The sequence below is a fragment of the Achroia grisella genome, unplaced genomic scaffold, assembly GCF_030625045.1.
Source record: "Achroia grisella isolate CSIRO2021 unplaced genomic scaffold, CSIRO_AGI_Agris_v1 utg402, whole genome shotgun sequence".
NCBI lineage: Eukaryota > Metazoa > Arthropoda > Insecta > Lepidoptera > Pyralidae > Achroia > Achroia grisella.
In genome coordinates this window covers 2,088,596-2,100,520 of record NW_026712841.1, presented here as the reverse complement: position 1 = coordinate 2,100,520, position 11,925 = coordinate 2,088,596, and the positions used below count along the sequence as shown (strand labels likewise).

Genomic DNA, 11,925 nt, shown 5'->3' with positions numbered 1-11,925 from the left:
TTATGGCGTAATTGCTTTTCCCTATATTGAACGATTACTTATTGTTTCACAAATTAAATATTACGATAATTAGCCTGTAAAACTTAATATGAGCTCTCTAAGTGCCGATTTGAGTGGTAAAATAATTAAAATAGCAATACTGAGTCCCACACAAATATGGCTGTGTAAAGCATTATTTGACACTCATGATTTCTGTCAAAATTGACAGAATGCCAAATGATAAATTTCAACCTTAGATAAATTTCACTTTTGAAGTAAAATATTTTCAAAAATTGGTTATTTTTTGAGATTAGAAAACTTGATAAGTTTATTATTGTTATTTTGAAAATAATATATTCAGTTTCAGACTCAGATATGTTTAATAATTATTTTTCAGTTGGTTGTATAAGATTTCCTTGATTGATAGTCACATATTATTCTTTGATATTTAAAAGACGGTTTATGTTTATTGTTATATTTTGTATCATTATTATTTATAACCAAAAACTATATACCTATGTGGTGCCTGGAGGCAGAACATGCAAGGCATACACCCTAACCTCAGTAATAAATAAGCAATCGACTGTCAATAGTAGTCAACAGCTTCAAGACAACTAATAGTTTTTGCCGACAAATAAATATTAATAATTATATCTGAAATAAGTACTCTTTAATATATTTATACTACTATCAGATAAATGGTATATTTTAAATCAAATTCAACATGATAATATTTTTAAGTGAACTCCAAAAAGAACATCTGAATTTACTCCATAAACATTCTACTCAAGGTAATCAACATGTATATTTTTTTAAATTTATTGGGCTAGCCCTATTTTTATTCAATTAAAGTACTTCTATTTAAAATGCATTTATTGTAGAAGTATCCAATTGCAATTTTATAGTTGTATTTTTAAGTTTTATTTTAATGTATTCTGTAGTAAAAAGAAATATTATTTCTTTACAGTTTTAATTGATTTTTGTAAACTCACCATAGACTACTTGAATAATGGAGTTGACCAAAAGAAGCACAATATTGCAGCAGGTAAGTAATTGTCATGAGAATGTCATAAAAAAGAATTAATTTGATTTTTCTTTATGATAATTTTGTGTATATTTGACTATAAAGTTATTTATGTACTCACTAAAAATTTTCAGAAAAACTTAATGTGCCTTTGATGGCTGTACAAAATTTGGTGCATGCTCTAGTGTATCTCATAATTGAGGCCTGCAAACACAATGTAAGTATAAAATAATTATCCACTACAAATTGAATTTTGCCCATTTGTTTTTCCTTATTACATGGATAAGTAACAACTGAACAACTGAAGGTTTTTAAATCAAAGATTTTTACTATCATATTATATATATGTACATGTATGTGGTGGTTTGCAGTCTTTGTTTTAACTTTGACTAAATTTTAATTAAAATTTATATTAGAAGAAGCAGTGAAATTTCAGTATAAGTGGCATAACAACTTAATCTTCCATAATGGTAATACTCGAATAGTACCACATGATAGCTTGATGCCTCTAGTGCTGTTCATGACTGTAGGATGATTATACCATACCTTCAGGTCCTTTGTTTGCCATTCTAATATATATATAATACATTATAAAATCTTTGTATGAAGTATACCATGGTAATATTTAAAATCATCTTTTCAGCTATCTGAATCAGATTTCAAATCATCGCTAGCATTAGCTGGATTTTCTACAGAACAGCAAGAAATATTGCTGAAATTGTATTATACAAAAAAGATTGAATTGTCCAGTGCCCTGAACTTATTACAGCAAAAAGACCCCACTTATCAGGACTTTAGTTGGAGGTTCGAAGTGCAGGTACTTATATTAATCACAGTTAGGTATATTTTTTTACAGATTTTTCATTGTATAAATATCTTTTTAAATGAAACTACATAGAATCCAAAATGTATGTGTCTGACAACATACTCAATTATATAAATTTTTTGCATATTAAGTCTCTAAGATCTAAATATGAATAATTATGAATGTAATAATTTACATTTTAATGTTAAATAAATCTACGATAGTTCTGATATAGTGCTATTGTTTAAAAATAAGGACAAATCTGACCAGATTTTATTGCTTTCCATAGCACACACCTAAACTTTAACATTTGCAATTATTCATTATTGTTTTTTTGTAATAACAGATTGCATCTCGAAATACCAGTGAAGAGATTAAACCAATGGTGGCAATGGATTTTGTCCTGATGACTCCTAAGAATTTTGGACAATCTAAAGAGGATAAATTAGATAAATTAAATTCTACAAGTAATAATAAAAATGTGTCTCCTATACATATTAATACAACTGTACAAGATGCAAAAGCAGCAAGTCATTGTCAGAACATTATTAATCATCACTTGCTTCAGTGTGATTTATCCAATTTAATACACATGACAAATGTATTGGACCAAGCATTAAAAGAATCGAAAAGTCAACATGTGCGTAGAGTACAAAGAGCTTTATAATAGGTATTTAATTTAATTTTATTAATGTTCTAAATAGAAATGTAATATATTGAAAGTACCAATATTCTAAAATGACTTTTATTTACTAATGACAGATAATAATAATCGAGGACAATTCTCAAGCTAACCAGAACTTGTGTTATGGGTACTAAAAACTGATAAAAATACTTTATTACATGTATATCTACATAAAATACATAGAAGTCAGTGTACTATAAGCTAGACCACTGAGATCAACATCTTAATAAAATATTGCAGTAATAATGTTTACATAACTGGGGTGTGGCGATGACACCCTAATATGTAATATGTTATCTGTGCCTGTAACTTCCTGCCCTCAGTGCCTTTCTTTTTAATAAATTCCAAGTCTCTCCGGCAATTTGGATAGGAATCATCATCTGCTACTTCCTTATTCCATTTATTAGAGGTCGGTGTAAATTTTCTCTTCCATTCATCCAGCCATCTCATTTACTCCCTTTCTTACCATATCATCTTTCACACAGTCCATCCAACTCTTTTCCTGCCTTCCTCTGCCCTTATAACCATCCATATTCACATTTTTAATTTGGATAGGATAGGACTAATAATTGAAAATAATACAAATGTTTAATATTACTTTAAGGTATATTATAAAAATCCAAAAAAAAAATTACAGCAAGATTAAAATGCTTCATTCTTATTACCTAAACCATCTATACTGAATTCAGAAATATCTAATTCGCTATCATCTTTTTGTGTAACATGTTTCGGTTTAACAAATGCTTTGTGGTTAATTGCTGGTACACTATCGGAATCGTCAAGAATAGAACTGCCCAAACTGGTGTTACTGCCGCCTACACTGGAAGCTCTTCTGATCTGCCCAGACAAAACATCTATTCCACCGACGAGAACAGTAGATGGAGTCTCATTGCGGCGTGCCAACTGCGATTCTATAGTCTGTTTGAGTTCGGCAATTTTTGGACTCGTTCGTGTGTTTACTTGGATTTTGGTACTAGTCTTCAGTGGTTCGTTTTCTATGCTGTATTATGTAAAAATGAATACATTATTGTTATTTTCATGTATCTAAATATAGGAAAAGAATAATAAAAAAATATTATATGTATAGTATTGTACAGGTACATATTACTAGTAGAGTCACCATTTCAATAGTACTTTTCCAAAATGGCTTCACAAAATCTTTAAAATGGAAACGAGTCCTGGAATTATGTGATGAACTATATTGATCGATCAATGTCATTCAGTTTGAGAGAAGGGCAAAGTCAGGTTGCTGCTACACTAGTAATTATTACTTAAAGATATTACGAATATTTCAAGAACAGCATAATTACATAAATTGATACAGACCTAGATATGTCCCACTCTTCGCCGTCAAGATTCACCAGTCCCAGTTCATATTTTTCATTGGAGTCACTTTTTTCAGTGATGCTTTGTGATGGTGATGCGCTTACCGATTTCATTTGTATTGCATCCATGTCGAATAATACTTTCTTTTTGTTTAAGGAAGACATTGAAGATGCATTTTTTAAGACTCCCTTGGTTTGTTTCACATTAGCGTGAATGTTTTCATCAGAGATCGCCATTACGAGGGGCATATTTTTCAATGATTCTGCATCATCACTACTGTCGTCATGCTGTATGGGGTTTTCATCGTTTATATGATTATTAGCCAAATCAGTTTGATAATTAGAAAGATTCGGTTCTGATTGATTATGTAAGTTTACTTCTTTATCAAAAGCATATTTTTTTACAGAATTAGTAGAATTAGCAGACACAGGTTTCCTAGCTGGAGACTTAATCAAGTTTTCTACGCTTTTAGACGTTTGCTGAACAATCGCTTTATAATATTTATGATCGTTTTCACCTGAATCGCTGTTTGACGTGTCTAATGCAGGATTAGAAACCAACTGTCGTTTCTTTATTTTATTTTTAGATAACGTAGAGTCAATATTATTTTTATTCCTATGATTTGGATGGTGGTTAAATTCTCTTCCTTTCTCGGAAATTTCTTTTACTGGACTATGTTGTTTAATTATAGGACTGGAATGTAATGATCCAGGAGGCGTTTTCAATAAAGACATTGCTCTTTTGGCCATATCTGCGTTCAATGATTTGCGTTTAACGTGATTGTCATTTGATTTCACTAATGATAAAGCTTTACTTTTTACATTGGATAATACAGATGTTAAACTAATGAATTTCGATACTTTATCCGGAGAAACGTACTCCTGAGGAGCGGGATTATCTTTTTTTATTACTGTTGAGTCTAAATATGCTAAAATAGTATGTCTTACATTGTCATGGTTTGGGTTTTTCTGAAAATTATAAACATTTATATGTACTTAAACGCTTACTGAAAGGATTTAAAGCAATTAGATTATTTAAAATATTATATAACAGTACCTTAGTTTTTAATTCATGTTGCTGTTGTAAATGGAGTCTCTGTTTTTGGAATAAAGTCTTGGGTAATCTGTTCTTGAGAGGATCCATTCCTGCTGTTACTAACCTATTGTTTACTTCCTCTGTTATTTTTGAACGCACTAATTTTAATGGACTGAAATAATAGAAGTTGTCATTACATCTTAATAAATAATAATAACCCAGAACAATTCACATCGCATTATTCGGGTCATCTAGTCTCAAGCTAAACAGAGCTTGTGTTATTTGTACTAAACAATATAGTATACTATTGATATAAATACGTACATGTATTTGTTAGTAAATACATAAATAATATACAAGTACATACAAACAATCATACTGAAGAGGAATCGAACCCGCGCTTATCGAAAGTAAGGCGGCGGCATGCTAAACCGCTACGCCGCCGCGCCGTACGTATTTAATTCTTCTATACTTGTGTACCTATGTAACCTAATTCCTCTTAAACGGCAGGATCAATGTGGATCATTTTGTGACTATTGTACTCGGGCCCCTCCCTGTTTTCTGGCCAGTACTTCTGATGGGTCTACGTGTTCACTTATATACTTTATCATTATATAGGTCAGTAGTCATATAACATAGTTTATTGTCTTACCTTCTTGGAGCAACAATAGGACCATTTGTTACAATTGGACTAGATTTTAACTTATCATTTCTTGAATTTAATTCTTTTAACTTCAATGATTCTTTTGGGCCATTTTTCATACTGTGGATTTGATTATTGTTTGATTTTGGAGCCTTCTCTATTTTGTCTATATACTGTTTACTAGAGTCATTCTTAACTTTTCTACGCTTTTGCTGTCGTTGTTTTTTGTCCATTACTTTTTGTGTTTGTACAATAGGCTTAGCTATTTCAGGAGCTGATACATCAGAGGAACTAATTGAGGCAATACTAAGAAGTTCTTTGGCTTTTAAATGAAGTTTTTCTAGCGTATTTCGATCAGCCACTGGTGTAGATTTTCGTACAGAATTTCTCATATTGTCTAATGCATTAGTTAAATTTCCTTTATAATTACTATCTCTATTGTTATGCTTAGGCTGTTCCTGAAATTATATATTTATATATAAAGGACATATTAGGTACTTGTACTTGTTGTACTTAGGTATACGTAAAGCATGTTGTTTAAGGGACGAATTTTATTGGAAATATTTATCTATTGTCACATTTAAACTACTATAGATATGAATAATATGTATGACCATCTCCAATGATATGAAATATATTTGATACACAATTTAGTACAGTATAATACAAAGTGTTTTTTTTTGGGAATGCGGTTTATGATAGTTGTAGTTTCTAAGAGAGATTATCTCATCTGTTATTTTTTTTTTATTTATGTGGTTATATATTGGATCTCCTTTCAATACAGTGGTTGCGCTATCGGTGTACGCTCGCTAGTATTAGGAGTGAAACTCAAATTAATAATTTTGTTACATTTTTACTGGGCCGACGGTATGCAGCGCAATTATACTTGTATAAAAGTACTACCTGATAACGACAACGTTTGAATGATAAGCTAATATGTAGACTTAGAAGTCACAGATGTGTTGCAAAGCGTAATCCTGGGCCAGGATTCAGGTTTAATGACTTGATATTTTTTATTATTATTCATCCAAATCAAGCAGAAGTCGAAAATTGAAAAACATTTAAAAAAATGAACCATGTGTCGTGTAATTTCTTATAATACTAAAACTTCTTTTGTACTTCTTTGATCTGTGATTTAAGATTTTCCTGTGTCGAAAGACATAAAGAATCTGTGTTCAGGTATGCGGTTTCCTACTCTGCATATTATTTAAGATATAAACGTTGTCATTATTGAATAACTGACGAGAGTATATCTCTCTTAAGACGTATCAGACTTTAATGCCTTGGTATGTATATATAATATATATATATATACTATCTATATACTATTATGACTAAATAATTCATTTATACAATTGTTTATTTTATAATTTTGTATTTAATATCTAAGTGTACTGTCAAGACAATTTTTACATGTAAGGCTTACCTCAATATCACTTGAATTCTGTTCGTCATCAGTAATTTCATTATTTCGTAATTGATTCTCTAAAATTTCTTGTAATTGTGCGACTTTCTCCTTTTCTTGTTCTGCCTGATTGCGTGATTCTTCAGCTTCCTTAGCTACGTCGTTTAGTTTTTTAAGTAATAACTCATATTGTTTAGTTTGCTCTTCTGATCGTTTCCCCCAAAATCTCACTTGTTCTTCCGTTTCTTTAAGTCTTTGAGAATAATCATTTGCGGCTTTTAATTTCTAAAAAATAATTATATCTATTAAAGGGGACGTAACGGGCAGGTTCATTCATAAAAAAATTTTTTCGCTGTTATGGGCCTTTGAAATGACTGAGGTGTGGCTTAATCAGTCAGTTAAAAGGTATCTTTAGAGACTTTGCAGTGTGACATCACTGTTCTAGTGATTCGAATGCTTTGGGTGGTCATGAGTGCTGGTACTTACATGACACAAACTATTTTTGGATTTATTTAAGGAAAAGTAACATATTGATGTCCCTATTATATAATTATTTAAAAGTCTTCCTTGAAAGTCTTAATATAAGTATTTAAAATAAATGGCAACTTTATTAATAATTTGTTTTAATAATATAATAATTGCAATATAATTATAAATACATAGAAAAGTAATAAAGCACTTACCGAATCATTTAATTCTTGTTTTAAAGCTAAGATTTCAACACCTTGTTGACGTATAGTGGTGTGTAGTTGATCTACAATACTAGAATCACTGTGTACAACTGTTTTACTATCATTTTCTTTAAGGGAAGTAATCGTTTCTAGAATTTGAGTTCGTAAAAGTGTTAATTCTTTATTATACTTCTCGTGTTCTTCTTTTTTCCATTCTTCTATTTTATCTAGCAAATAATCTTCATTATTGGTCGATACTTCTGCGTCTTTCATTATTTTTGAAACACTTTTGTCCAATTCAACTTTGTCATTATTATTTTTAATTTCTGTAGTTTTGCTCTCTTCTTTATTTTCATGCGAGACACTACTTTTAACAATATCTTCCATTTCCTTTAATTTAGCTTTAAGTTCCATCAATTCTTGGCTTAATTTAGTATTTTCGTTGTTATTAATAGTAGTTTGAATGTTGCCTGCTTTATTGTTTTCAGGCGTATCTATTAAATTTGGATGCCGCCTGGATAGATGGCTTTTTAAATAAAGTTGGTTTAGAAATACTTTTTCGCAATAACCACACTTATTGTATTGCATGGTGTCAACGTTAGAAGTCGATGCAAGCACATCGTTTCTGTTTGTAAGAGTTTTTAGGATCATATTAGCTATATTGTCATTTCCATAGGGAAGCGGCGTCCTATAGGTATGTTTCGTTTTTCTTTTTAATTTTCTTATTTCCTCGTCTTTTTCTCTTAGATCTTTTTTTGTTACATCAAGCTCCTATAAAAATATTGTGTTATAGGAATTTAAACATAATAATAAAATTTAAGTTCGTATTATGCTTTTCAAATAAATGTTGTATATGTTTACAATAATATAGATTCATTTTTAAATTCATATTTGGGAGAATATAGTGACCACCAGAATATTTGCTATTGTAAAATCAGAAAGTATAATCAATAAGTATTATATAGCTTATATTAAAAGGTTACGGTGGCTCGTTGAATTATCACACCTGTATAACTGAAGATATTTCCTCTCGTAGAACATAAACGCTTCGGTCGAGATAGTGTCGGCAAAATTGCTGATACTCAACCGCTAATTGGGCCAGCCGGAACATTTTCAGTACGCTTTCATTGAGGATACGAACATCGAATTCAGATTCCAATGCGCAGTTCAGTATCTAATAAAACCATTAATACACTCTGTATTATACGCTAATTGCTACTAAGATTTGTTTGATGTTAAAGATGATTCTATTTACTAAAAATTTAGTTATGAGTAATGACGGTGAGATACAAAGAAGACTTACATTAGTGTAATATATATAATACAGAGACACATATAATTGTTCGCATAAAATTAATGGATATTATTACTTGATGAAACGTGTAAATAACCATTATATATAGACCCGAACAACATAATTAACATAGTAGAATGTACCTGTATTCCAGGTCATGACACCCTTTGTTGTGTGGTTACAATGGAGTGACTAAAGCTCTAGTTACACAGCTTGCTCGATGACGATCCGATATTGCAATTGAAATTGAAGGTAACCACTAAAAGACATATTTAAACGAACGCTAACAAATGTTTAGGGCGCATGTTCAACTAACGGAAGTGATAGGTAGGTACAATTTGGACATGACATAACGAAAGCAGAAAATATGCCTAATAATAAAATTAATTAAATGACTACGATCATGCCTTCTATAACAATGATAAATAAGATGAAATTTGAAAAAATATCATTTTATAAATACTCGGTATTTATAAAATGATGGTTTTCTATTTTTTTTAACATACGCATATTGTGGGCGATGAAGGAAACCAGGGAGTTGTAGGATATATATATTGTATATATTAATATTATAAAGAAACACTACTAACTAGGGCCAGGAAGGGAAACCGAAAAGGAACAATAGATAGTAGTGACAATTTAGAATATAATTTTGGTATTCGAAATATAAAGCATATAAAATAGTTATAAACAAATAAGTGGTCTGTATTCCACACATATACCTACATATTAAAATTATTACCTCAAGTATTTTATCGTTGAAATTAGCATTAAGTATTTATTCAATTATTTGGTTCAAGCATTTTGTTTAGAAATGTGTGCAATTGATACAAAACGGTATTGTAATACAACACTAGTGCTAACAATACATATGTAGGTAGCACTTAACTTATCCCTATTACAGACATTACGTCAACATGCGAGATGCTAATTGATTAAAGTTTTTTATTGCATTCAATTTAATCAATTGGATGCCAACTCGGTTTGCCATATAATCCATGCTAATCCCTTGGTGAATAAATAATTAATTCTCCGCATGGTTATATTTCAAATAACCTATGTATCTAATTATTATTGTCATATATGTTTAGGTTTACCCAATTTCAATAAAATATTAATAAAAGTTATATAATTAAATACTTCAGCGATGAAACACTCATATTAGTGTTATAGGAATTTTAATAAATTGATAATAAATACGTACGTCACTCATATGTTGTTCGATTAGACAAAATTTTCTCTCCTTTATTAAATATTCTATATCAATTAATCCTGCAATGAAAATAGGATGTAGGTGAGCACATGTAACGTCCATAATAATATTCAAATTTAATAAAATAAAAATTAACACATTAATGGATAATACTAATGTACCTACTGTAATCTGTAGGTACACCCAACTAATAGTCATAAAAACTAAGCTGAATTTGTATTTTATTGTCCATTGTAGTAAATAAAATGGGTATAGTAGATAATATAATACTTATCCAATTCAGTTTAAAATATATATACATAATTCTGTAATACTTACTAATTTTATTCCAATCAATGTGCATACGGGGTCGAATGTTATTAAATGTGAAACCAGATTCCTCTGCCAACTTAGGAAAGTTATGATGAAGTTCGTGTGACGCTTTAGTGGCCATTTTACACGTATTAATTTAATTGATTGATTTACTTTACTAGATATTGTTATTACTATAAAGCTCTAACGATAAGCAATGGAGAAGGACTTGAACACATTTGATGTTTTGGTCTGTTTATATTTACACTTACGTTGCCAAGCAACGCGGATTAGCACAACAAGTTTTGTTGAAACCATAAATCAATGTTTGTTCAATTTATTGCTATCGTATATAGTGTCTAATTCTGTAATTGTCTAGACAAAGATTAAATAGAATAAATTCCGAGTCGGATTCCGTTACAAAAAGGGTTACGAACGAAATGTAATGTTTACGTGAAATAGGTTGTTTAAGACTTGACCACGTAAATAAGTTTCCTGTAGGGTTTTTGTGGATATTTCATAAACTCTTAGTTCGAAACATACTTCTATTTTTACTGTATAGTTTAGGTTGGTAAAAATAAAGAAGCTTAAATTTAAAAATAAGCTATATTACTATATACCTATATACCTATAGGTATATAGTAATATAGGGTTATATACCTATATAACCCTATATTCGATATATAGGTATATACTATTTTACATAGACAATATTTTTTAATTTCCATTATAATTGACCCTCCAGTTAAAACTACGCTATATTTCAAATTGATGGTTACCATTTGTGTCTTAATTTGTTCAGTGCTAGCTTTATAAAACCAACGTTGTGACAGTTGGGCGGAAAGAGTTGGCCTTATATAGAGCAGTACTTCAAATCTTTTTAGTGACATGCCCTTACCTTAGCCCTTCTAAAATTCTTATCTCCGGATTAATAAATAAGGGTAAAATATACTAAAGTAAAAAATTATATTTTGGTCATTAACCACTTTGCTTGATATACTTTATTGGTCCAAGATACAGAGCATTCGTTGTCGTAAATAGATCTATCCAATGTTATATTAAAGGTTTTTAATATAAAATATTGGATAAATAAAATATCAGTTTGAGATGTTGACAGAATCTGTTTATTATTCTTTAGTACTAATTACAAGTCATTCACTAAGAAGTTTCTATATACAACATCCTTCTCTTTACATAAATGAAATTAATAAAAAATAACTTCCTTATCTTAACTAATAATCATATCTTTGAGGACGATGTATTATTCGACCAGAACGAGTAATATATGGGAAATCAGAATGTGTTTGTACTCTAGCAGATTGAGACGCACTATCAGTAGCAGTGTCACTATTAACAATTATTTCTTTTCCCGTTGTAGTAGTTACAGTAACTTTATTATCTTCCTCATCCGGGATATAGTATGGTACAGAAGGTAATATCTTTATAAAAAACCTATTCCTCAAAAATACTCTATTATCAGATTCTATAAAATACGATCTAGCATTTCTCTGACTCTTAATTACACCCTTTCTCCATTCATTCCTAACTTTAAAC

At 30.1% G+C, this 11,925-nt stretch overlaps 2 protein-coding genes across 3 annotated transcripts; one reads left to right on the top strand and one right to left on the bottom strand.

The window, feature by feature from the left end:
- The first annotated feature begins 246 nt into the window (after positions 1-246).
- On the top strand, positions 247-2,528 carry LOC131844460 (COMM domain-containing protein 2-like). The gene is made up of 5 exons (XM_059193360.1): positions 247-770; positions 947-1,024; positions 1,138-1,220; positions 1,647-1,820; positions 2,155-2,528. Exons 1-5 carry the CDS (start codon positions 704-706, stop codon positions 2,473-2,475), a joined length of 723 nt encoding a protein of 240 aa, XP_059049343.1. The 5' UTR covers positions 247-703; the 3' UTR covers positions 2,476-2,528.
- Positions 2,529-3,135: 607 nt separating this feature from the next.
- Positions 3,136-10,523, bottom strand: LOC131844380 (cilium assembly protein DZIP1). 2 transcript variants are annotated; one of them, XM_059193250.1, is made up of 9 exons: positions 10,399-10,523; positions 10,072-10,139; positions 8,580-8,747; positions 7,586-8,344; positions 6,924-7,187; positions 5,507-5,955; positions 4,876-5,026; positions 3,820-4,787; positions 3,136-3,493 (listed from the first exon to the last, which is right to left on the bottom strand). In XM_059193250.1, the coding sequence occupies exons 1-9, from the start codon at positions 10,511-10,513 to the stop codon at positions 3,136-3,138; spliced, it is 3,300 nt and encodes a 1,099-aa protein (XP_059049233.1). In that variant the 5' UTR covers positions 10,514-10,523. The 2 variants fall into 2 exon arrangements, with proteins under 2 accessions (XP_059049233.1, XP_059049234.1); XM_059193251.1 differs by lacking the exons at positions 10,072-10,139; positions 10,399-10,523 and adding an exon at positions 9,011-9,090.
- Positions 10,524-11,925: the final 1,402 nt, after the last annotated feature.

Excerpts from the sequence above, each read along its gene's own strand:
- LOC131844460 (XM_059193360.1), top strand. The coding sequence starts at position 704 with ATGATAATATTTTTAAGTGAACTCCAAAAAGAACATCTGAATTTACTC. Across the intron at positions 771-946 it reads CCATAAACATTCTACTCAAG|TTTTAATTGATTTTTGTAAA; the intron begins GTAATCAACATG and ends ATTTCTTTACAG. Across the intron at positions 1,025-1,137 it reads GAAGCACAATATTGCAGCAG|AAAAACTTAATGTGCCTTTG; the intron begins GTAAGTAATTGT and ends AAAAATTTTCAG.
- LOC131844380 (XM_059193250.1), bottom strand. The coding sequence starts at position 10,513 with ATGGCCACTAAAGCGTCACACGAACTTCATCATAACTTTCCTAAGTTG. Across the intron at positions 10,140-10,398 it reads CATTGATTGGAATAAAATTA|GATTAATTGATATAGAATAT; the intron begins GTAAGTATTACA and ends TTTTCATTGCAG. Across the intron at positions 7,188-7,585 it reads AACAAGAATTAAATGATTCG|AAATTAAAAGCCGCAAATGA; the intron begins GTAAGTGCTTTA and ends ATTATTTTTTAG.